Source organism: Symphalangus syndactylus, chromosome 15 (assembly GCF_028878055.3).
Source record: "Symphalangus syndactylus isolate Jambi chromosome 15, NHGRI_mSymSyn1-v2.1_pri, whole genome shotgun sequence".
Lineage (NCBI taxonomy): Eukaryota > Metazoa > Chordata > Mammalia > Primates > Hylobatidae > Symphalangus > Symphalangus syndactylus.
Window position 1 is genome coordinate 83,876,357 of NC_072437.2, and position 26,851 is coordinate 83,903,207.

General features: G+C 39.6%; 2 protein-coding genes across 4 annotated transcripts in view; one reads left to right on the top strand and one right to left on the bottom strand.

Annotated features, from left to right (window-relative positions):
- LCP1 (lymphocyte cytosolic protein 1) overlaps window positions 1–23,565 on the bottom strand; it is an 85,574-nt gene extending 62,009 nt beyond the window's left edge. Inside the window, exons 1-3 of one of the 2 annotated variants that reach the window (XM_063619119.1) lie at window positions 23,448–23,565; window positions 14,832–14,961; window positions 5,803–5,887 (exon numbers count right to left, since the gene is read on the bottom strand). The gene's annotated coding sequence lies outside the window, so the exon portion shown is untranslated. The remainder of the gene's footprint in view (window positions 1–5,802; window positions 5,888–14,831; window positions 14,962–23,447) is intronic. The other variant, XM_063619118.1, reaches the window with a different exon arrangement.
- Window positions 23,566–23,590: 25 nt separating this feature from the next.
- The window catches only part of LRRC63 (leucine rich repeat containing 63), a 67,644-nt gene continuing 64,383 nt past the window's right edge, over window positions 23,591–26,851 (top strand). The window contains exons 1-2 of one of the 2 annotated variants that reach the window (XM_055244413.2): window positions 23,591–23,682; window positions 24,695–24,812. In XM_055244413.2, coding sequence (XP_055100388.2) covers window positions 24,728–24,812 — 85 coding nt within the window. In that variant the 5' untranslated portion in view covers window positions 23,591–23,682; window positions 24,695–24,727. Of the gene's footprint in view, window positions 24,813–26,851 lie in introns of both variants that reach the window. The other variant, XM_055244412.2, reaches the window with a different exon arrangement.

The following is a 26,851-nucleotide window of genomic DNA, read 5'->3' on the forward strand; positions in this document are numbered from 1 at the left end:
TTGTGCTGTTATAACAAAATATCTCAGACTGGGTAACTTATAATAAACAGAAATTCATTGGGTCACAGTTCTGGAGGTTGGGAAGTCCAACATAAGGTGCCAGCATCTTACGAGGGTCGTCTTGCTGCCTCATCCCATGGCAGAAGGCAAGAAGGCAAGAAGGCAAGAAAGCAAGACTGGGATAAACTTGCTTTTTTATAATGGCATCAATTCTACGTGGGGCAGTGCCCTGATGGCCAATCACCCCTTAAAGGCCTCACCTCTTAATACTATCACAATGGCAATTAAATTTCAACATGAGTTTTGGAGGGGACATTCAAACCACAGCAATAGCTAAAAACTCTTTTTTTCTGAATGTTTCTTTTTTTAATTTTATATAGCAACATGTGGGTGAGGATAAGGTGGGGAATGTCTTACTGCTCCTTATATAAACTTTCTACTAATCTTCCTATTTTTCAAGTCCCTCTTGCACTCTGCCTCCAAGGGTATCTGGTGCCTCGGAGTTCTGAGCTTTGCTGAGTGTCCATGGTGGGATTTGAATTACTTCTCTTTGGCGTCTCTCATTATAGGCTTAGAATTCAGCTTTTCCATATGTGTTAAGGCTAGTGTTATCACCTATTTCATGGTCTCCAACATACTGCTGACATCTCTGGTATACTTATTGCCTCATTTGATATTGGTGTCTCCTACTAGGAATTCCATGAGGCCAAGGGCCGTGTTTGCTTTATTAACTTCTAAACACTGTATCCAACATTTCAAAGATGTTTGTTGAATAAATTAATGAAGAATGACATGGAAAGGAAAGGTGGAAATGTACTATAAGCATAATGGGATGGCATGTGTGAAAGATCAGGTAGGAGAAATAAAGGTACATCAAAAATATGACCAAAGCTGGATGCTACTGCAGTCAAGAGTGCGAAGCTAGGGGAAAGTGCAGAGAAAGAGAAAAACTGGAGGATTTTGCAGAGACCAAGTCATAGTGGATCTTTTAACTGTGTTAAGGAGTTTGGGCTTTACCCTGTGTATTAATCAGTTTTCCAGTGAAACAGAACACTAGGATGTGTGTGTATGTGTGTGTGTGTGTGTATGTATTTATGTATGCATGTATGTGTATGTATAAAGAGATTTATTACAAGGAATTGCTTCATGTGATTAGGGAGGCTGACAAGTCCCAAGATCTTCATGACGATTCAGCAAGCTGGAGACCCAGGAGAGCCAGCGTTTCAGTTTGAGTCCAAAGGGAGAAAAAAGAGGGTCTCAGCTCAAAGGTGGTCAGTCAGGAAGAATTCTCTCTTACTCAAGGGATGGTCAACCTTTTTGCTCTATTCAGGCCTTCAGCTGATTGGATGAGGGCCACTCCCTTAGGGAGGGCCATTTTCTTGACTCAGTCTACCAAGTTAAATGTTAACATCACCCAAAAACACTGTCATCAAAACACCCAGAATAATGTTTGACCAAATATCTGGGCATTCCATGGCCAAGTCAAGTTGACACATAAAAAATTAACCATCACACCCTGCAAGCAATGGGGAGCCATTTTAGGATCCATATTTACTTCCTAGGGCTGTTTTAACAAAGTACCAAAAACTGAGTGGTTTAAAATAACAAAAATGAATTGTCTCACAGTTCTGAAGTTAAAAATCTGGAACTACAGTGTTGTAGGACTGGTTCCTTCTGAGAGTTGTGAGAGATAATTTGCTCCATGTGTCTCTCCCAGCTTCTGGTGGGTTTGCTGGCAACATTTGTCATCCTTGGCTTATAAAGGCATCACCCCAATTTCTGTTTTTATCTACACACTTGTGTCTAAATTTCCCCTTTTTAAAAAAGATGACAGTCATATTGGATCCGGGCCCATCCTAATGATCTCATCTTAACTTGATTGTGTGCAAAGACCCTATTTCTAAATAAGGCCACATTCATAGGCATTTGGATTTAGCACTTCAATATTTTTGGTAGGACACAATTCCTAACAGAGTCATAAGTGGAAAGTGACAAAATTATACTTGAGTTTTAGAAAAATCCCCCGAGCTCCAATGAGAAGAATAAGATGGCAAAGACTATGGGAAGAGTGCGGAGAATAAAGACTGGACCATCCCAGAGGCCTTTGCCTTGGCAGGGCATAAGGTAATGATGGTGGCAGTGGGGTAATGATATGTAGGTGAATTCCAGAGACACTTGATAGGCAGAAAGGGGAAGAAAAGACTGATTGACTATGGAGGAAGAGAGATTGAATATGATGGAAGGAGCATGGGAAACTGAGTGGTACAGAGTAGTAACATTCAATGAGATGGGGAATTCAGGAGGAGTAGTTTGGACAAGAGGATTATGAATTTAAGAAATGCTACCTTTGTTCATTTCCATAGAATCGCTATTGGGCTGCTATTCCCATCACTCTTCTGAAACTGGACTCTACTCAGTCTTCAATGTCCTTGTTTTTATGCAATATTTGACACTGTTAACAATCCTTTCCTTTTCCAATTTCTCTTCTCCATGAACAGTTATTCATATTTAAGGGAAAAATAAACAAGTCTATTTTGAAATTCCAATAATAATCTCCAATGTCTAAAACTGAACTCATCATTCCTTTGACAAAGAAGCTGCCCCTAGCCCATCTCTTCCTTCCTTCATTCTGCCAAGAGTGGACTACACCCCCAGGATGGTCCAGAGTACTCCTTGAGTCCTACTTTTTTTTCTTTTTCTTTTTGCAATTCCCACATGTGGTCGAAGTTTCATTTATTTTTCCCTCATAGTATTTCTCGGTTTTGTTCTTTCTTTGCCACTTTTGCCTTATCATCACATTTGGATTAGCTTCCTGATTTCCCTGTTTTTTGCCTCACTGCTCCTCTCTCCATCCTGCATAGCAGCACCACATGACTCTTCATAAGGCTAGTTTTCTCCCTTCACTCTCCTGCTCCCTGTGCATCTGAAGTTACTCATTCCTGCTAGAAAAATGTCCAAACTTTGCCTCAATCCACCTTCCAAGCCTCAGAGCAACAACGTAAGCCCTCTAGTGCCTTCAGGCTGGCCTGTCCTTGACCCTCTGGAAGCCTCACACATTTCTCATTACGCCTGTGAGATTTTTGTGCTCACTCTCCCTGCCTGTCTGTCCACTCCCCTTGTCTATAAATCTGAATCATTCTCCTAGAACCAAGAACAGAACCAACTACATAATTTGCGGGCCCCAGTGCAAAATAAAAATGTGGAGTCCTTTGTTTAAAAATTAGGAATTTTTAGACAGTGACAGCAGAGCATTAAGCTAAGTGTGAAGCCCTTCTGGGCACAGGCTAGGAGGCTAGCCTGACTAAGAATCTTCCCTTGACCACCAATCTATTCTTTCCTCTCCCGCTAAAGCCTATAGTACTTGTTTATAAGACATTCTTGACACTTATTGCATGCCACATTTGTCAACTAATCTTTATGACTATATATCTGCATGTATTTGTTACATTTTTATTCATTCCTCAAGCTCTTATTAGGATCATACCATGTACCAGGTACTCAGAAAACAAACCTAAAAGACTCAGTCTTATAAATTCTGGAAGTTTGCAATCAGGGAGGTTGCCAAACAAAACAATTATAATACCTTGTGATAAACTCTGATAGAAAGATGCATATGGTACCAAAAGCAAAATGACAGTAAGATGCCAGGTAGGAAGGCATCTTAGAAGAAGTATAGCTTTAATCACAATGAGATATCACCTCACCCCTGTTAGGATGGCTATTATCAAAAAGATAGAAGGTAAGCATTGGCAAGGATATGGAGAAAAAGGGAACCCTTGTACACTGTCGGTGGGGATTCAATGCAAATTAGTATAGCCATTCTGGAGAATATGGAGGTTCCTCAAAAAATTAAAAATAGAACTACCATATAATCCAGCCGCCTGTGCGGTCTCACACAGGCCTGTGCCCAGAAGGGCTCCACATTTGGTTTAATGCTGTACTGTCACTGTCTAAAAATTCTTAATTTTTAAACAAAGGACTCCACATTTTTATTTTGCACTGGGGGCCACAAATTATGTAGTTGGTTCTGTTCTTGGTTCTAGGAGAATGATTCAGATTTATAGACATGGGGAGTGCAGAGACAGGCACTTAAAAGCTTAGTGAGAAATGTGCCAGGCATGGCAGAGGCATATACTCAAAGGAAATGCACTCAGAACAGATACCTGCACTCCCATGTTCACTGCAGCATTATTCACGACAGCCAAGATGTGACATCAACCTAAGTATCCAGCATCAGATGAATGAATAAAGAAAATGTGGTCTATATACACAATGGAATACTATTCAGCTTTAAAAGAGAAGGAAATTTTGTCATGTGTGACATCATAGATTAATCAGGGGGACATTATGCTAAGTAAAATAAGACTGGCACAGAAAGACAAATACTGCTTAATCTCACTTTTATGTGAAATCTTAAAAAGTTGACTTATAGAAGCAGGGAGTAGTTGAGCAATGGGAGGAGGGTAAGAAAAATGGGAAGATGTTGGTCATAGAGTACAAAATTTCAGTTAGACAGGAGGAATAACTCCTAGAGACCTATTGTACAAAAGGGTTACTATAGTTAATGTACCATATCCTTGAAAATTGCTAAGGGAGATTTTAAATATTCTCACGGGAAAAAAATAAGTATATGAGGGGATAGGTAAGTTAATTAGCTTAGTTTAATTATTCCACAATGTATACATACATCAAAACATCACACTGTATACCATAAATATATATTTTTTTATTTATCAGTTAAAAAAAGAAAATGATGTATAGCTGGGCCTTGAGAAATATATAGAAGCTGGCCAGATAAAGGAGGGAGAAAAGTGATGAAGGCCATTTCGAACAGAGGGGCCAGCATATATTAACAGAGCGGGATGCTATATACATCTCCCAGCTGAAATGTCAGCTTCTGGAGTACAGGAATTTCACCCATCCGCAGCACCTAACATGGTCCATTGCACGTAGAGCAATTTCAATGGATATTTCATTAGTTGAGAAGGCAAGCTGATTCTATAAACAATATGGTATTTTAACATTAAACCAAAGAGTTAAAGTAATTAGACATTTTAAATAGATATCTAAAATTCATTCTCTAAGCATGATAGGTCTTCCAGAGAATTTATGTACACAGCTGCCATATGAAGGTTGACTTTACATCTGTTTAATGTTAATTTGACTATCCCTTTCTGATAACAATGTAACAAAAGTTAATTACAGTTATTATTTTCAGGTAGATTAAGAAAGAAAGAGGGCTGTTCATGACTTGCAATTTTTTTCATAAAATGTCAAACACATAAAAATGTTGTCTCTGCAGTATTCCTATGTATTAAAAAGTGGAACTCAGCAAATAATGCAGGCTACAACCATTTCAAAAGTAGAGGCCGGGCGCGGTGGCTAACGCTTGTAATCCCAGCACTTTGGGAGGCCGAGGCGGGCGGATCATGAGGTCAGGAGATCGAGACCACGGTGAAACCATGTCTCTACTAAAAATATAAAAAAAAATTAGCCGGGCATGGTGGCGGGCGCCTGTAGTCCCAGCTACTCGGAGAGGCTGAGGCAGGAGAATGGCGTGAACCCAGGAGGCGGAGGTTGCAGTGAGCTGAGACTGCGCCACTGCACTCCAGCCTGGGCGGCAGAGCGAGACTCCGTCTCAAAAACAAACAAACAAACAAACAAAAAAAAAAAACAAAAGTAGAAAATTCACTTACCTGTAGCTTATAACAACTTCCTAGATATTCACTGACATTTTACAACCCATTTGCATTAACAGAGTCATTGAAACAGATGCCAGTTGAAATTAATTGTGCTACTTACCTTCAGTTTCCTAAGCTGGAAATACAGTATTTCCTCAACTTTTGTAAACAGAGATGATGCTGCTGCTGAGACAACGTTTGAGATTCTTCGAACCACCAAGAATACACATATAGGAACAAAGGTTTTAAAATAAGCATACAGAAAATAAAAGAGTGTGCACTAAGTAATTCAATGGGAGAGTAAAAACGTTAAGTTGTGAGCATTTTAACGATGCTCATGTTAAAAGGTGAAAAAAAAACACGAAAATTATTGGTAAGAAAAATATTTGAGAGCATGGTATGTAGAAAAAGCAAAAGAGGCCAGGTGCGGTGGCTCACTCCTGTAATCCCAACACTTTGGGAGGCTGAGGCAGGAGGATCACTTGAGGTCAGCAGTTCAAGACCAGCCTGGCCAACATGGTGAAACCCTGTGTCTACTGAAAATACAAAAATTAGCGGGACATGGTGGCGCACATCTGTTGTCCCAGCTACTCAGGAGGTTGAGGCAGGAGAATCGCTTGAACCTGGGAGGCGGAGGTTGCAGTGAGCTTAGATAGTGCCACTATACTCCAGCCTGGGCGACAGAGCAAGACTCTATCTTTAAAAAAAGAAAAGAAGAGAAAAAAGTAAAACAAAAAGATATGGAATCAGAAATCTTAGAGACAAACCCTAATTCCAGTATATACCAACAATCCTGGAGTAAGGCATTTTCCCTTTTCTCAGCTAAACTTGTCTGTACATTGAAAAAAAGACCACCTGTATCACATGGTTACTTCTAAGAATACATGAGAAGATGATGTATGTGTTAACATACATAACACAGAGGTCATAATTAGTGCCAAATTTTAGTTGAATCTGAATTTTATAAATTGTGATTTATATAAAATGATTCGTCATTTCATTTTGCCATCAAATTCATTCATTCAATCTTTTTGTATTAAGACTCAAGTAGGATTCATTTTGCATCTGTGGGATATCCCATGCTGGGTGCCTTAATCCATCACATGTAATACTTCGCCAGCAAATCTAGGATATCCATAGGTGGCATTTTTCTCGATTGTAAGGTGAGGAAATTGAGGTCCAGATGAAAACTCTATCTTATTTGCAGCTGCAATATAAAAATATTTCTGGCGAAGTTCTCCATTCCTTAAATAGAGATATGAATCAGCTGCTAATTTTCTATAAACTAGGCCAAAGGATAGTCAACATAGCTTCAGTGAATTCACATGACCGAACTTCCTTATTTCCATCACTCTTAGTACTTTTTATTAAGCAAGTATTTACTGTGTATAAGAAAATGTTGAAGATGACACAAAACAAACATAGGTAAAAAGAATCAGGAAATTTGATCAGCAGAGAGTGAAACTATGAAATTGGCCATTTTAGGTTAGTTTGGTGGCAGAAAAATGGAATGGAGGGGACATGGCTGGAAACAAGAAGGGTTAGGAAACCATGGCTGTGGACAAGGTATGAGGCAATGACCGCTAGGCCTGGGATGGTGGCAAGGGGCATGGGGAGCAAGAGGCAAACATAAGAGATATTTCAGAGGCTATTGAGGATAAATGAGAAGGACAAGGATAATTTTGAGGTTAATTATCTGCTATTGGATGCTTGGATGTTTGTCCCCTTAAGCTCATATTGAAATTTGATCTCCAATGTTGAAGGTAAAGCCTAATGGGAGGTGGGAGGTGTCTAGGTCATGGGGGTGGATCCCTCATGAATGGCTTGGTACTACTGAGCAAGTGAGTGACTGAGTCCTCGCTGTTGGTTCCCATAAGAACTGGTTGTTAAATAGAGTCTGGCACCTTACCCCTCTCTCTTGCTTCTGCTGTTGCCATGTGATCTCTGCACACCAGCTCCCCTTCGCCTTCCGCCATGAGTGAAAGCAGCTTGGACCCTCACCACAAGCAGATGCTGGCACCATGCTTCTTGTACAGCCTGCTGAACCATGAGCCAAATGCGTCTGTTTCTTCATAAATTGCCCAGCCTCAGGTATTCCTTTATAGCAACGCAAATGGACCAAGACATCATCTAAGGAATTCAGAGAGTGGTGATGCCCTGGACAGAACTGTGGCATTTAGGGAAGATAAAGATGAAATCCAATGGATTACAATGAGATTGAGACAACACTGAAGAAGCTCAGGAGAGCTGGCCTGTGGATAATGCAATGCATGTATCCAGAGCTTAGTTCTATGTCAGGGCAGAAGATACAGATTGGAGCCTCATTAGCATGGAGATGACTACAACTATAGGAAAGAGTTAACTGTCTAGGAGGAAGCATTGGATGCAAATGAGAAGAAGTTTAAAGACTGACATCTAAAATTAAGAGGGGAAAAAAGAAAGGCCCATTTAATCAATTTTTGGTGTGCACCTTAATGGAATGTATTTCAATAATAAAGGACTACCTTTTATTCCTGTTTTTCTGTGCCCAATAAAAGATAAGTATCAGTAAAGGAGGAGGTACAAGCACTATACATTCTGTTTATTTTAAGAAAAATAATATTCAGGGCAAGAAAATCATGGCTAAAAGTAAAGTCCCTTGAATATCAATAACCGATTTCCAATTTACCAGTGTGTAAGATATGCTTCTATCATCCAAACTCTGGAAATGTCCAGCAAATCTGAGAATTTGCTTCTGCCTGCGATGACTACAGCCTCTAAATTCATTCACTCCTTTCCTCATTCATCCTACTTTTCACAAGCTACTCAGCCAAACTTTGACAACACAGTGGCGCAGCAGGCAGACATACTCTCTGCTCTTGTGGAATTCATAGTCTAGCCTGTGACAATCTGCATCCTACCTCTTTTCTATACAAAGTAATCAGGATTGAACCTCAGTGACATTTAAGTAGTTCTACTTGTCTTTCCTATTGTCCTTTGGCTATGTACTTTTTATAGATGAAGGCAGAATGCCTGTTAATCAGCAGAGGGAGGTCTTTTTTTAGACGAATTATGAGGTAACCACAAAAGGTGATAAATATATGTGCAAGTGGCCACATATTTTAACCCAACTGGTTGAGGGGCACCCACGACCACTCTACAGGGCTGTGTCAGCAGTCTACACAGCAGAGGGTTTCAGACTTATGAAGGCCGCCTACTCCCTTATGAACTCCAGTCAAAGGAATGAGACAATAGGAGGGAAAAGGATCCTCTCACCTCATCTCCCCTCTCATTGCTCTTCCCTGTCTAAATCGAGAGAAAGGAAGGATAAGGGAAGAGAAACAAAATACATTTTTTAATTAAAAAAAAAATTGGAATGAATAAAACAGGGACTCTCCAAAACTGCTTTTGGTAGATTTAGCAAACCTACTGAACTTAGAAACTTTCATTTTATAATTGTCCAGAGACAGAAAGCAGTGCTTCCGAATAAGTGGATAATTCTGCCTGTCCCAGTAGGTGCCACTGGTGAGCACACAGGGTTGTTTTAGTCTCTAAGTCATTTCCCTGCCTGTGGTTTGAATCAATGTCAAATATCTACAGAGGTCGGGCAGGTAACTCAGTGAAGTGAAATAGGTTGCATAGATGTCACAGGGATTGCCACACACTGGAAAATGTAAGTCTTATCTAAAGGTAGCAGCAGAAAGAATGTAGGCTTGTTTAAGAGAAACCAGAAGTCTGGATTTTTATGTAAAAAGTTGTCTGATTTTTAATATACTGGCAACATTTTTTCAATTAAATATCATGTTGGCTAATCTGTAACTGACTCATCCAGACATCACTAATTTACAACTTCTGGTCTATGGCAAGTTTGCAATGTTTGTACAGAAACATGGAAGTCACTGCAGGGTTAGAAACATAACTTTAGCATTTACAAAGAGTGCAAAAGACTTAAGAATGCTGAAAGAACATAAAGAAGGGGCATACAATTATAATTCTGTGTTTAAAACAGAGATCATTAAAACACATAAAAATAGTGATGAAATGAGTATTACTGGTGCATATGGAGTGAATGTTTGAGCAGTAACAAAAACACTGAGAGACTGATAATAAATCATGCAAAATGTTGAAATGGGCTTGATCTATGCAATCATTATCATTAGCTAGAAACTAGGAAGAAATCTTTGGTGTGGTAAATATTGGATGGCTAATGTTAATTTAGAAGAAGTCTAGGAATTTTGAGTAACATGTCATGGTGAATTGCTGCTAAAAGTTGTCGCAAGGCCTGGATGATTCCATTGGTTCAATGCCTGCTTCACCAAAATTTGTATTGGGGTTCCAGTGCAGATTCATTCATCCATTCATTCATTTGTTCAACAAATACTTGAGTACTTACTGTATCTCAGGTACTTTTAGAGGCACTGGAGATGTAAATGCATAAATAAGACATTAGTTCCTAACCTTATGGAATTGCCATTCCAGTTGAGAGAGACAGACAATATTTAAGATAACTAAGTACATATTAGACAGAAATAAGTCTTAGGGAGAAAAAAATTAAAGCGCAGAAGGGGAATCTAAGTCTATGTGTGTGTATGCATTCAGGGTTGAGGGTGGTGTGGAATTGAAATTCTTAATGACGTTACCAGGAAAGGCCTTTCTGAGAAAGTGACATTTGAACAAAAACATGAGGAAGGTAAGGGCAGACAGTGAGGGAGTGCAAGTGGAGCAAGCCCTGAAGATATCAGGGGTAAGAGAATTCCAGGCAGAAGGAATAAGTGCAAAGGCCCTGAGGGAAGAGTGTGTGTTTCATTTTCAAGGCCAATGCGAAGAGGCAAAAGAGGGGCAGAATAGTAGCAGATGAGGTCAGAGAGGCCTGATCACACAGGGCGTTGCCTTTTACAACAGAGGAGGCAAGAAGCTATTGCAGGGAGGATGGTCTCATCAACAGAATTACAGGATCTGATGCACATTTTTAAAAAGATCTTCCTAACTCCTGTGTCATGATTGAACCAAAGAAGGGCAATGTCAGATGCAGTGAGACAAATTGGGAGGCTGTTGCAATAATCTAGGTGAGAGATGATGTGGCTTGGACCAAACTCTTAGCAGAGGAGACAAAAGTTTTCAGATTCTGTGTACATTGTGACAGTAGAGCTGATAGGATTTGCTGACAGATTCTTTGTGGCATGTGAGAAAGTGAAGAGTTAAGTACGAATCTAAGGCCTTTGGCCTGAACTACTAGAAGGATGGAGTTGCCATTAACTGATATGGAGAAGACGGGATGAAAATCAGGCCTGGGGATGGAGAATTGCAGAAGCTCAATTTTAGACCTGTTTATCCTATTAGGTAGGGATCCAGTCAGGAGATCTGAGTAGACAGTTGGATGTAGGTGTCTGGAGGTCTCACTGTAGATATTAAGTTGAAGTCATCAGCATATCAATGGTATTTAAAGCTGTGAGGGCTGGGTGCAGTGGCTCATGCCTATAATCTCAGCACTTTGGGAGGCTGAGGTGGGTGGACCACCTGAGGTCAGGAGCTTGAGACCAGCCTGGTCAACATGGTAAAACTCCATCTCTACCAAAAATACAAAAATTAGCCAGGCGTGGTAGCGCATGTCTGTAATCCCAGCTACTCGGGAGGCTGAGGCAAGAGAATTGCTTGAACCTGGGAGGCGGAGGTTGCAGTGAGTCGAGATCGCATCACTGCACTCCAACCTGGGTGACAGAGCAAGACTCCGTCTCAAAAAATAAAAATAAATAATAAAGCTGTGAGGCTGGTTGAGATCACCTATGGAGTAAATATAAAGGAGAAGGGAGGGTGGTAGCAGGGTAAGGGATAATAAAACTACATATTGGGTACAGCGTAAACTACTTGGGTGACAGGTGCACTAACATTTCAGGCTTTACCACTATACAATGCATTCATGTGACCAAAACCCATTTGTACCTCTAAAGCTATGGAAATAAAAAAAAAGAAGAAGAGATAAACTCCAAATTCTGGGGCATTCCAACGTAAGAGGTTAGGAAATTAAAGAGGAACCACCAAAGGATACTAAGAAGTTTCCAGAGAGGCAGGAGATAAATCAGGTGATTGTGATGACTTAGAGGCCTAAGGAAGACTGATCTGTAAGGGAGGAGAGGGAGCTGCTCTGAAAAGCTGCTGATAGGCCATGTAAGAGGATGGAGAACCAACTGACCACAGAAGGCACAAACATGGAGGCCACTAGGAATCGTGTAAAGATAGTTTGATGGAAGAGTGAAGCCAAAGTCCCATTCAAATGGTTTCCCAAAAGAATGAGAGGGGAGAAATTGGAGACAGGAATTGTAAACAATTTCAGAAGATTTATTGTAAAAGGAAGAAGAGAAATGTCGAAGCTGGCTGAAAGGGGAAGTGGGCTCAAGAGTTGTTTTTCTTTTTTAAGAAGAAAGAAATAGCAGCATATTTCTATGATTCCAGGAATTACCCAGCAGCAGAGAGAAAGGGTTGGGGTGGGGATGGAGAAAGAGAGACGGGGAGAGAGAGAGACAGAGAGAGACACTTGTGGGAGCAATGTTCTTGAATAGATGACAGAATAAGATCTACTAAACAAGTGGAGACTTGACACTGGCTAGCTGCAGAGACAGCTTATCCACAAGAGCAGAAGAGAAAGCACAGTAAAGGGTCACAGGTGCTGGGAGGTGCACCTGAGAAAATTCTTCTAATTGCCCCTATCTTCACAATGAATAAGGCTGGGGAAGGAGCTACACAAGGGCTGTAGTGAAAGGAGAGTGTCTGAAACATTGTCTAGGAGTTTGGAAGAATGAATGCTTTGGGGAAGATGGTATAATGGCTGAATAATATTCAAGGCTAGTGATGATCACTTTAAAAATATTTTTCTTTTAATTAACTTTTAATTTTGAAATAATTTCAGAATTATAAAAAGGTGGAAAAATAGTTAAAAGAATTCCCATATACCCTTCACCCAACTTTCCCAAATGTTAACATCTTAACATTAATACTGTACCATAGTATAATTATCAATATTGGGAAATTATCATTGATCCACCATTATTAACTAAACTACAGACCTTTTTCAACTTTGATAGACTCTCCTATTAGTATCCTTTTTCTGGACTAGGATCCAATCGAGATCTCCCATTCCATTTAGTTGTGATGTCACCTTAGCCTCCATTAATCTGGGATAGTTCTTCAATCTGTCTTTCATCACCTTGACACTTTCAAAAAGGTCCATCATAGAATGTCCCTCAGTGTGGGCTTGTCTGTTTCCTCACAATTTAATTCAGGTATGTATTTTTGGCAAGAGTAACACATTGGTGATGTTGTTCTCTCTCTCAGCACGTCATATTGTGGGATACATGATGTCTGCATGGGCCCCCCACTGTAAAGTTACTATTTTTCCCTTTGTATTTAAAAAGTAGGTGACTGGCAGGGCACGGTGGCTCACGCCTGTAATCCCAGCACTTTGGGAGGCCTAGGCGAGTGGATTGCCTGAGGTCAGGAGTTCGAGACGAGCCTAATGTGGTGAAACCCTGTCTCTACTAAAAATACAAAAATTAACCGGAGGTCGTGGCAGGCACCTGTAATCCCAGCTACTCAGGAGGCTGAGGCAGGAGAATCGCTTGAACCCTGGAGGCGGAGCTTGCAGTGAGCCTAGATCGTGCCACTGCACTCCAGCCTGGGTGACAGAGCGAGACTCTGTCTCAAAAAAATAAAGTAAGAAAAGCAGGTGATTATGAATTTAAAATAAGGGCATTCCATGTGGGCTTTCTCCCACCCTGTTCGGTTCCACTGGTATAGGTATTGAGTAGGTGGAGAGTTGATTTAATATTGTGGTTTATCAAGTGAGCACCTTAAAGTGTAACCTAAAACAGTTGCAGATGTCATCCAAGAGGAGGGTTAACTGCATCAATAGATTTTTGATGTAGACCAAAACAAACAATTATATTAATAGAAAGAATGTCTGATAGATTTTATATGATATCAAAGGCAGAAAACAGACCTGATTTTAAAGTTTCACAGGACTAACTTTCATACCCATCTTTAGTGGAAATGCTTCTGGGGACTTCTGAGAAATACTCCTTAATTTGTTTTAGTCACTAAGGATTTATATACAAATGTATTGGAAAATAGCCTTCTGAAATCTAACATGTCCATAAGTAAGGAGGTTCTAGATTTTCATTAATGCATCCAATAAATCCTTATTTAACCAATATCTGGACCAAAACCTGAACACCTGGTGTGTGCTACATGATAGAGAAAATTAAAAATACATCAAGTGTCTAATTAAAACATCCCAGGAACTCTGAAAAGTCAGAAAGCGGAAATATGATTAATTATTCTGAACTTCTGACATAGGAGATGTGCCTAACTAAGCATTTTTTTTACAATAAGATCTAAAACTACTCTGTGGCTTTAGCTGTATACTCTCAAAGAAATGTAGAGAATAGAGACCTGAGGTGAGACAGGAAATAATACTAGACCACAAGTCAAGGAGATCTTAAATCTAAATTTGATTGGGTGGCAACTTGTGTGTCCAAGCCAAGTTGGGATAGCAAAGTGGGTAAGAGCTCATTCTGTGGAGTTACAAAGGCCTGGGTCCCAAATCTAGTCCCTGGGTTTATGGTCTTCTTAATCTCTCTAAGCCTCAGTATCCTTATTAGCAGACAGGAAAAGTAAATAGCACTTACATCATAGCATAGTTGCGAGGCATAAATGAAGAAATGCATGGAAAGTACTTAGTATAATGACTAACACACAGCATACTTTCTAAAAGTGCTAGTACTAATATTTAATCATTTTTATTACTATAATTAATGATTAATCACCTTTCTGTGCTTAATTTTCCATATCTGTAGAGTGAGGAGAATCAACTAGACTAGAACTTCTCTAGCATGAATACATATATGAAAAAACTATCCCAGACTTCCAGAGTTGTCTTTACCTATTTCTGTTACGTAAGAAAACAGCAAACTTGGGGTAAGCTGCCAGTGCAGTTAGATCATAACTATAAATCCCAAATAAGCTTAAAATTAAGTTCAAAACACACAGGAAAATCACACTAAGATTTCTAATGAGGTTAGTAGTGACTTTCTGGAATTAAATTCACGCTTTGCCCTGTGAGCCTGGTGCTGACCCCCGAGGCCCAGGGTGGTCTGCGTTCACTGCCCTGTTACCTACCGTGCATTTTGCAGCAGTTCAATTCCTCTGCTTTGCTTTCTTTGAACTACTGCTATCTCCGGTGATGTCATTTGGCCTTCACTTTGCACAACTCATTATTCTGTCAGAGCTGGATCTTTCCTCATTCGCCCTTGAAAATTAAGAGAATAACTTGGCCTCAATTCCAGATTCATCTCTTAATGCAGATCCTGCAGATTCATCTCTTAATGCAGATCCTGTAGCTTTCCTGTTCTAAGTCTTCCAGTAGCTCTCCACTGCCTGTCAATATCCTAATATTTAAGATCCTCTCAGACTTACATTCCTAGCCTGACCTACCCAACTTCTTCTCTAGTCAAACTGGAATATCTACTAAGCGCCCCTTTAGAATTTGTTAAGATTTCCTTTGTGGCCCATCTTGGTAAATATTTCAAGTGTACTGAAGAGGAATATGTGTTCCTTATTTATTGGATACAGGGATCTATATATCGATGAGATCAAGTGTATTACTTGGTTTATTGAAATCTCCCATATCCTTAGGAATCTTTTGTTTGCTTGAGCTTTTATTTTCTAAGAGACACGTGTTTTTTTTAAAAAAAAGGTCCTCATTTTAGAGGTAGATTTATCAATAGCTCCTTGTCATTTTGTCCATTGTTGTTTCTGGTATTTAGAAGTTATGCAGTTAAGTGCAGACGGTCATATGCTGGCACATCACCTTGATGAATCATTTCTTTGTATCCTTAAAAAATAAGCCTATTAGAGTCTACTTTGTCCAGTATTAATATATTGTTTGCCTAGCCTATGGTCAGCTTCCTTGATATGCTGTGGGCTACAGAATGGATTCTCTAGTCCCTGTTTCAGAGAAAGGGTCTCAATTTTGAGGCTCTCAGATTTATGCAGGGTGTTTTATTTCAGTTCTCTGCTTGCTGCAGACTAGGGAGTTCATCTCCACTTCCCATGTAGGTAGGACAATCCCAGTTCCCCACCCCTAAAAATCAGACCCCCCGTGGACCACCAGCACTTCATCTCCAGCTCACTTTGCTGATATTAAGTTCTTTTTCTTCTCCCAACATCAGGGATTTCCCTTTCTGTTCATCTCAGCTACATATTTTATCTGGCATTCCTATGTATTTTGGGTGGACAGGAGGCCATCCACATCAGCATTAGTGGTCACATAGACTGAAAATTGATTTCTAACTAACTAAACAAACTATACATGCTTGAATGTAAAATGAGTTTGTTTACATTATATATATATATGTATGTATTTGTGTGTATGTATAAAGAGCACAACAACCATTTTAGTGTGGTTTAGCAACAAATCAGTTATATGTAACAAATCAGTAATATGTAACAGTAATGAGTATGGTACTTCCTCTATACAATCAACTTTTGAATTATGATTGAGAAAAAATAGTAGTTGACATTTATTGAACATTTTCAGTGATCCAGGAACTGTGTTGAAGCATTTTCAGGATGTTGTCATTTAATTTTCACAACTCTGTTTGAGGTAGGTGCCATTATTGCCTCAATTTTACAGATGTGGAAATTAAGACTTAAAGGGTTAACTTGACCAAAGTCATATAACTGGTAAATGGTGCTGTCAGTATTCAAACCAGGTCTATCTGACTTTAGGGCTCACATATGTAACCACTTCATATTTCATCTTAACATAGCTTCAGTAGGCAAATGGGGCATATTGAGTATCCATAATATCTCTTTAAAATCATTAGGGATCTCTTAAAAATCATACAGGGGCCAGGCATGGTAACTGTAATTCCAGCACTTTGGGAGGCTGGGGCAGGCAGCTCGCTCTAGCCCAGGAGTTTGAGACCAGTCTGGGCAACATGTCGAAACCCCGTGTCCACAAAAAAATTTTAAAAAATTAGCCGGGTGTGGTGGCATGCACTGTAGTCCCAGCTACTCAGAAGGCTGAGGTGGGAAGATTGCTTAAGCCCGGGAGGTCAAGGCTGCAGTGAGCTATGATCATCCTACTGCATTCCAGCCTGGGCAACAGAGCAACACCTGTTTCAAAAAAAAAAAATTAAAATAAAAAAAATCATTAGGGGGAAGAAAAAATACTACCATGTAAAAATGGACAAGGGACTGGATAAGCCATTTACAACAGAATACACTCAGTAATAAACATATAAAAAATGTTTAAACTCATTAATAATCAAATACTAATTACAATAAGATGCTATTTTCTTTCTGTACTGCAAAGGAAACAATAGAATGAAGAGACAACCCATAGACTGGGAGAAAATATCTGCAAATCATATACTGGATAAGGGGCTAACATCCAACTTAAAGTACTCAAGAACAAGAAAACAAATAACCTTACTAAAAAACGGGCAAAGGACTTGAATAAACATTTCTCAAAAGACAACATACAAGGTCGGGCACGGTGGCTCATGCCTGTAATCCCAGTGCTTTGGGAGGCTGAGGTGGGAAGATCTCCTCAGCAGGAGTTTGAGACCAGCCTGGGTAACACTGTGAGACTCTGCTGTACAAAAAAATTTTAAAATGAGCTGGGCACAGTGATGGGTGCTTGTAGTTCCAGCTACTCAGGAGGCAGAGGTGGGAGGATCGCCTGGGCCTGGGAGTTTGAGGCTGCAGTGAGCTATGACTATGCCACTGCACTCCAGCCTGGGGACAGAGCGAGACACTATCTCTAAGATACTCAAAACAAACAGTATAAAATCACTATAAAGAGCACTTTATTAGTTTCAGAAGACAAGATCTTAATCTTATCTCTGACTATGGCTGTGTGGCCTCCCCAGAGGGTACTCACTTCCTGTGCTTCACCCTATTCCATCAAAAGTCTGTCCCTTCTACTTGGGAGAGGTGCTATGAAGTACCAGAAAGAAGGGTGCCTGTTAATCTTTGGGCAGATGTTTCTGAAGGGCAGAGGTCATCTGAGGGAGGTCTAGAGATCAAGCAGGAGATAAGGGCCAGTCTTCCATTTCGGCTGGTGCCATTCCATTCTGGGGTTCCTTAATCCTTTAGCCAGAACATGTCAGCAACTCATTCCGGAAGTTCTGGCCTTTAAAATCCACATCTCCACGACTGTAAGAAGCTCTCAAAGCCCTCAATGCTCTACTACTTTTACAGCTCACAGAAAACATTTATCTTTGACTCTTTGCCCCATGAAAGTAAGTATGAAAAATAAATATATTTATTAAGAAACACACTAGGCCAACTAACTCTAGCCCTCTGGTATGGGTCTAGAAATCATAGCCATTCCAATTCATCACAGCTTGTCTTACAATGCACAGCACAAGATTAGCAAAACCGGCCTTTCTGGTTTTTAACTAACTGATTTCTATTAAGCAAGTGGCGCCAAACCGGATTTGTTATACTCATGGCTCCACTTTCAACCCCTGTGATCTCTCACTGTAACTCCTTTCAGAAAGCTGGTATCATCATTGACCCCATTAGTGCTGTCTTCTTTTTACCTTCACTGGGGACATCAAGTGTCTCACAACTATGTACTGCCAATGTCCTCAGTCAGTGAGTGTACAGGGTGAGGCACTTTGCTTTTTCTTTTCCTAAGTAGGAACACTTGGGTAAAGTGATACACCAAGTTACAAATCCTCTGGAAGCAATCCCTTCTAATGTTGTGAGTCTGGGAGAGAAGTAGGGAGTTGGGAAGAAAGGAACGCTCTGGCTTCCTTTGCTCCCATTGAGAGCAGTGGTGACCCAGAGCCTCCACTGGGCCTAGTTCAGATGGTTTGGGAAGTGATGGTGTGTGTGTAGCTCCTGCGCACAAGGAAGGTACCCCAGCAACGGCCACACAAGTTTTCCATGAGAAAACTTTCCAGGGCAAGGTACCATCCAATGAGAAGCAGAAACACAGACTGTCTCAAGGCTGAAAACACCTAAAACCATCTGGTTTGGTGGTTTGCATGCAACCTCTTGTAGCCATAGAACCTTTTCTTCAAACAGCAGAGCCTGGTATGTCAAACTCATACAAGCATAGTTGCTTTCTTGGAATTGCAGTGGGGAGAAGAATAAAGCCCCACAAACTGTCTTCCCCATGGCTTCTGAACAGAGCTAGACACTATATTCTTTTCCTTGGTTGGGTATTACCTCACCTGGAAAACCTGGCAAAGGAAATGAAGAAATTTTCTGCTACCTGGGGCAGAGTGGAAGAGAAGAAATGTCCTGAAACTTTAATTCTACCCTGATAAACTTTGGCATCATATTATAAATTTGGCAACATATTATAAAGTGGAGATTGCAATTGTCAGAAATGTAGCAGAACTGTCAACAGCATACTAAACTATGTGATACTGAATGTGAGTTACACTTCTAGTTGTCTAATTCTGGTATAAGAAATCCAAGTTCTTTACCAACACTCAACCCACAGAATACAATGGACTCTTACATGTCCCGCCCTTACTCCCATACACAACTTTTAGCCTCATACGCTTAACGAATAAAACATATACTCAGTAGGGCAGTAGGCATAAGCAGAATGCTAGGTTTGAAAAGCAAATCATATCTACTGTTTAAGGTCATATGTTGACATTAGAATGAAGAATAAGTCATTACAAAGCATTTTTCTCACCTGTGGTTCTAATTGCTACAGGTGTTTGCTGAGGGTTGAATACAGAGCATGCAGTTCAGACACTTTATTGATAATAGTACATGTTCCTCCTAAGTTTAGGACTAAATCCCAGCCAGTACAGGGACTCAGTAGACTCATCTACTAAAGTCCGGTGTGCACATTAGAAAAAAACCTAAGAAAGATCATGTGCATTTAACACCTTTCCCTCTAGCCATTCAAAGGAGCTTCACATTGCAGCCCTTTTTCACCTTTGTTAGGCACACCAAGTGGCCTGGAAGATGCTGAGAACAAAGAGGCTTTCTTCCTTGGGTTACCGGTTGAAATTAATCATCGATTCAGCCCAGCTCAATCAATGGTGACAGCAGCTCGCAGACCCAACTGACGTGGGGGAGAGTCAAGGCCTCCTTACATCACTGTACCAGGACTCCTTCAGGCATGAGCTCTCCCACAGCTCCTGTGCCGCCCAGAGGAGTATAAAGACCTGTGACAGAATGTAGGACACTGCCTAGAGCATAGCATTTGTGCCACAGTCTGAGAACTGCAAACTAGAGTTGCCAACATTTGGAGACATTAGGAAAGTTAAATGTGAAATTTTGTGGATAAATGCCCAGGATGTATAGCCCTCCAATATTTCAATTAACGTAAACTATCATCACATAAAGCAGGAGTGTGGAGACCAGAAAACTGGGCTGTTTTATTTTAATTTTCTAACAACATCTACTGAGCACTGACTCTGTGGCTGGCACAGAACTAAGCCTCTGACACAGATTATCTCTTTAACTCCTCACAAGACCCTTTGGTAAGTACCATTTTAACCCAGTTTTACAAATGAGGAAACCCCTAGGGCTTAGGTTAAGTAGCTGGTCCAAGGGCACAGAGCTGACAAGTGGCGGCCAAATGTGAACCCAGCTGGGTAGAGCTGTGCTATGCTTCCTGTGCTTGAAATTTAATGCAGATGCCAGCATCCTCAATTAATGTAATAATTGTGAAGCTAAAATAAAATCGACATTTAAAACAGTGCTTCCACACACTAATGTACATTGCTCATGCTTAAGTGCTTAATATTAAGGAAACAAATATTATTTAACTTTTTTTGGTGAAGGACACAATCATACAATATATACAAATATCTAATATTAGCTGGTTGCAGGCAGTCTAAAATGATCACTGCAGCTAAAAAAAACCTCAAAAATGTTTCTGAGAATCAGAGGAGTGTGAATAAACAACACTATTCTACCAAAGCAATATAATAAAAAATTGTTAAAATAAAAAAAAACCCTCAAGTAGTTATAATGCAGATAAGTGTAGTCTTTGGAAATGATTTAAAATTTCATTTCAATTGTCTAAATTATAAAGCCTCAAATTAATCATTATAAGTTGTTTTAATAAAGTTTAAAGTTTACCACCTAGTGAAGTAACTTATGCATAGTAGGTTTCCAATAAATGATTCTGGAATGAATGACTAAATTCATGAAGGCACTTTTGAAAACAGACATTGTCCTTTCCTTGTGTTTGGATTGTTTTTTTAATTCCATGATAAAGGTTACATGACATTTCCTTATTAGTAATTTTTTTAAAGGAATCCCAGGATCTCCAGTTCAAACAAAGGAAATAACTATCACCTTGAAAGACAAAAAGAAATAATTGGCTGAAAATAATTAAAAACAAATGAAGTGTTTGTCTTTACAGTGAGATATGAGGATAAAAAGAGTAGCAGCTTCAAAATATCTTTATTAACATTTGAGAAAATATAAAACTATTCTCTAGGCAACAGCATGAAAACACATGAAATAAGTGGGTACATTTAAGCCACTGTGACTGGTGAAGAAGACATTTCCCCGTACATATAATTAATATAAACAGGTAAATTCAGACCAATACCTCTTTCTCAAAAGCATTTTAGGGCCCTGTGTTACTCGGGAGACTCAGTAGTTGAGCAAATATGTGCTCAAAAATAACTATTCATTCTTTAACAGTACTTAAAAAAACTAATATGAACGTAAAAACACAAATTACTCCATTATTTCCACAAGGTAAAATATTAGGTTAAAACTACAATGGCCAAACTGTTTAGTAAACTTCTGTCCTATTTTAAAGGTAAATAAATAAATAAGAGACAGGTCTATGGAAAATAATGATGTCTAGCAACACTTTTCACATCACTTCAACAGAACCAACAGCAAATCTAAGGTTCCCCAAGCATTTCCCACTTATTAGGGAAATCGATAGCATTACCTGCGGGGTGCCTGCGGTTGCTTCTGCATAAGGCTTTTATCTCATTTTAGCAACATTTAAAAAACGCAGGATGTCTATAACCTTGGCACTCATCATTACGCTGGCATCTTTAGTATAATTTGCTAATAGAGTGAAAGCACTGTGGTTCAGTTTGGGAAGCTTCTTCTGCCAAACTGCAAAGGGGATGGAAGAAATAAATAGGCTGACTGTACGTACATCAGAAAAAGCAGACCCTTAAAATCAAAAAGGGAGCTATTCAGTATTTCAAAAACACATTATTTTACAAAAGAAGAAAGAAAATTGAGGGGATAATATTTTCAAAAATATAAGAACTATAAAATAATCTAAATTGAATTTCGTTTGTCCTGTCTAAACTCATCCTATACTGATATATCATTTCCATAGACAAAGCGAGTCAGATGTGTTAGAATAACATATATACATATAAAACATACCAAGCCATGGATTTAAGTTTCATAATAACTATCTCATTTGCCTAAATGTTTGGTACTAAGTGGTAGAAATAGAAGACAAAATGTTCACACCTGAGGAGATTACATATTAAAGCGCCCTAGGTTTTAGTCTCATACTTGCTAGAAGAAATCTGCAAGGAATGAAACCTGGATGCCTGCGGATTCCACGTGTGACAAAGCATTTTTTGAAAAAGCATTCAGAAGGCTTGCTTTCGACTACACAAAACTAAGCATAAATTTTAAAGGCCAAATGTCAGTCAGTAAAACTGAATTCCTGTAGTTTTCATGGTTCCAACGATCTTGAAGAGCATAGGTACCTGACTCAATTTACACTGCCATTTTTTATGCTTAAAAATATAAACATTTTTTTCACATTTACAAAATATGCACGATATATACTACTTGAGACTAATCTTAGCCATCAGAGCTGCCTTTTGTTTTCAGCTTTGTATTTCTGAGAAACTAATGAATCTATGGTGTAGATACAGCAAAAGTGGAAATAAATTCATAGTCTGGGGCAGCAGTATAATTGGGACACAGTAAACTTACGAGGAAAAGAAACGGTACATTACTACTGTAAAGGAAAACAAGTTGCATAATATTTTCTAGAGTCTGATTACTTTTTTGTTTAAACTTTTCTACTTTTTTCATTGTTTTAAAATATGTTTGCTACTAAGGAGAAAAAGGAAGACATGGTTATGGTGTGAATCTTGAAAGATCCCCAAAGCTAGAAAGATTTATACAGAAGTCTCTCATTTTCCAACTTCTGTTATAAAGTTCCTGCACTAGTACTTCGAAAAAAACCAAACCTGGAAGGAAGCTCTACCTTGTTTACTTTCTGAGTTCGGATTTCCGCATCTGTCATATGAGTTCTTTCTAGTGCTCTTTCCCCCTCAAATCTCCAGAGAAACACGCACATTTTTGCAAACACACACGATGTATCTATCACTGCACACACAGGTTCATCAACACCATGACAGAGGCGACACGTCACAATATGATAACCAGAACAGAGGACGATGACAGTGAGAAATTGGTTTCTTTTACGGCCCGCTTGGATCCCTAATGCCCTTATTTCTACACAATCCAGCCTCAGCCAGGAACTTTAAAGGATCAGAAAGACAAAACAGGTTGCATGAAAGGAAGAGAAAGAAAACCGAATGCCCGCTTTTCGAGAGCACTGCAAAATTAGCCCCGGGACCCGGCTGCACAAAAGTGCAGCGTTAAAGAATGCCAACCCATATTCTAGACACCCAAGTAAAGCATCCTGTAATCGAGAGAAGTAAACAATAAATAATAGTGGTCATTGCCATTAAGCATAAAAATAGTAATAACAATTGTCACCACGGCGTTCCGTACAGCAGCTGCACGTGGAGCCGGCTTCTCCTCCGGCCCCCACGGCCCGCAGCCTCCCCTGCAGCCCCACAGTGCGGCGGAGGAAGGCGAGAGGGCTCCGCGCGCGCCGCACGGTGGGCTGGGCCGGCCCCTCCCGGCGCCCGCCTCGCCGGTCCCGCCCCCGCGCCTGCGCGTCAAGTGGTTGGGCTGGCTTAGCGGATCCCGGTTGCTAGGGTGTGTCTCTTTGGCCTCCTAGAAGGTGGGGATCTGTGGTGCTCCTTCGGGAACAGCCTCCTGCAGGAAGACCCTCGCTGGACCTTTACCTCGCTGCCTAGATTCCGAGGAAAAGGAGATAGGAGACGAAAAGCCAGTTGGTTTGGGAAGCGGCTGATTATCCTAAAGGGTAGTGTGGGAGTCCAGCACTTCCATGCACCTCTTTGGGTACTACGGAAGGGAGATTTCCAGCATCGTGTGGAACATATGACCAGGGAGTACACCTTGAGCGCTTGTGTACAGTTATCTTTTGGCGCTAAACGGCCCATTTATGCAGTTCCAGGGTGTTCCCCTCTAGGCTATCAATGGAATAGCGCCGTGCCAGGCACTTTAGATGTTGCCCTGCAAACTAAAAGCACATTTGGGGGGTGCATCTTCTCGCATCATTTCTAAACAGTATGAGTTGGGATCCAGCAACCCTGGGAAATCTCATTATAGTGAAACCCATCTTATTTGAGGATTGAATGGTTTTGGCCCAAGCATAGTGGTTGAAAAACAAGCCATTATAGAAAGAAAACAATTTGTTTGTGAATGGTTAGATATGGTGGGTCTTCAGAGGCTTATCTAATGAAGGGATCTTCTACACATTTCTGACCAAATTCTCTTTCTACATTTATAGCGATAACATTTTGGAGAGAGAGGAAAAAAATGTCATTTCGATTATTCTGAACAATCTGTATTTACTAGTTGAAATAGCATTGGCAAATTGAACTTTGTACTAACATGGAAAATTGTAGAATGATCCTGGGTAGTAATAATACACATATTTTTAAAATTCTATGTTTACTTATAACCCTACATTTTAACTGGATTCTTTCTATTAATAGAAGTTTTAAAGAATTATTTTCTTACCCTCTTTTTTTTTCATAAAGGAATTCTGCCTGGATTCAGTAGAGCATTGGTACAGAATGATTTTCATTAAGATGTAATCTAAATTCTTATTATTTTTCAACAATTCAAACATATTCAAAACCTTTTCAATTCTCACTTAAACCAAGGATTATGAAAAACAGCACTTATTATTCATTAAAATGCAAAAGCCCCCACTACTTCTTCGAAGACCCTTACCTCCAAAATTCACTAAGCTGTCTTTACATGAGAAAAAAACCCATACAGGTATGTGTATTAATCAGATATGTGTATTAACATTTATGTATCTTTCATAGAAATTCCTTGACTTGCATAGGTCAGAATCACAATAAATACACTCACTAATAACTTACAAATGTTTGTTGTCAGGTGATAACATCCAATTCAATTCTACAGATGCATTTGTTGATACTTATTGGTGGACTTAGTAGATTCAAGTTTACCTCATCGATAAAATTTACTTGTAACCCCAGAATTGGTACTCATAGGGCTTTCTCAGTCATGCGTGGATATGTGCAGAGCACTGAAAAATTTGAGTCACCCAACACACATGTCCCCAGCTGAGGTGGAACAAGGCTACCTCTGCCTTCTTGTTTCAGCTCTCATATTGTAAACAGGTACTGTCTTCCCTGTCTGTTCAGCGCTATGTTTCTTGAATGTTTGTGCTTTTAGTTAGTGATTTCACTGTGGGCCCCAAGCATAGTGTTGAAGTACTGTCTAGTGTTCCTGAGCACAAGAAGGCTGTGATGGGCCTTACAGAGAGCAAGATATGTGTTAGGTAAGTTTCCTTCAGGCGTGAGTAGTGTTGTTGGCCCTAAGTTCAATGTTAACAAATCAACTGTATATATTTATTAAAGTGTCTTTAAATAGAAACAAATATAAAACAAAATTATGTGTTGATCAGTTGATGAAAATGTTGAAACCAGAGGTTTGCAGGAACCTAGCCCCATATTTCTCCTAGGAGAAATGGTTCAGTAATGAGTAATTCATCGTTTGTAGAACAGAACTACTGCTAATAACGAGGACTGAATATATTTAGTGAGCCAAAACAGACCCTACCAGTTCCCTTCATTAGTTACCCACTGGGATAGTGATTGTAATCAATCAATCATATAAGTAAATGCAAAATTACCCTGTGATAAGTCTATGAAGTAAAGATGAGCCACTTTTATAACTATAACTTTATATAATACTTAATCCTCTATTTCTGTGTATGGTTTCTATTCCCTCATTATAAGCAATACAATTAGCATATTTTCTCATTTTCCCCTTCTCAGTCTCCTCTTCCATCTGATTTTAGTTGATTGCAGTTTTAGTATCAACATTTATACTTCAAATATACCTAGTCTATAACTTGATTCAAATATACCTAGTCTATAACTTGATTTATACTGTTAAATTATCATCTTTTGACCTATGGCTATTAACGATATGTAACTCAACTTACCTGTAATACTGCCGCAATTTCCTCTCCTACTTTCTCTCCCAACTTTTGTTACATGATTTTTACATCATCATTTCTACATTTCTATAATGTTCTGCATTTACAATCTGCTCTGTAGTAATACAGTATGTAGATTTACAGCTCACTACCAGTTATCTTGTAGTTTCTCTATTCATCTTTTGTTTGAAGTTTATCTTCTAGTACAGAATTTCACAACCTTGGCACTATTGACATTTTGGGCTGGATGGTTCCTTTTTTTTGGTGGGGAAAGCAGAGCTCTGTTGCTCCAAAGGCTCTTGACAGAGGCCTTTGCACATAGTAGGTGCTCGAAATTTGTTTGTTTTTTTATTTCTTCTAAAAAAAGAAAACCAGGATACATGCGCAAAACATGCAGGTTTGTTACATAGGTATACATATGCCATGTGGTTTGCTGCACCTATTGACCCATCCTCTAAGTTTTCTCCCCTCACCCTCCACCCACTAACAGGCCCTGGTGTGTGTTGTTCCCCTCTCTGTGTCCAGTGTTCTCAATGTTCAACTTCCACTTATGAGTGAGAACACACAGTGTTTGGTTTTCTGTTCCTGTGTTAGTTTGCTGAGGATGATGGCTTTCAGCTTCATCCATGTCCCTGCAAAGGACACAATCTCATTCCTTTTTATGGCTGCATAGTATTCCATGATGTGTATGTACCACATTTTCTTTATCCAGTCCATCATTGACAGGCACTTGGGTTGGTTCCATGTCTTTGCTATTGTGAACAGTGCTGCAATAAACATATGTGTGCATGTGTCTTTATAGTAGAATGATTTATATTCCTTTGGGAATATACCCGGTAATGGG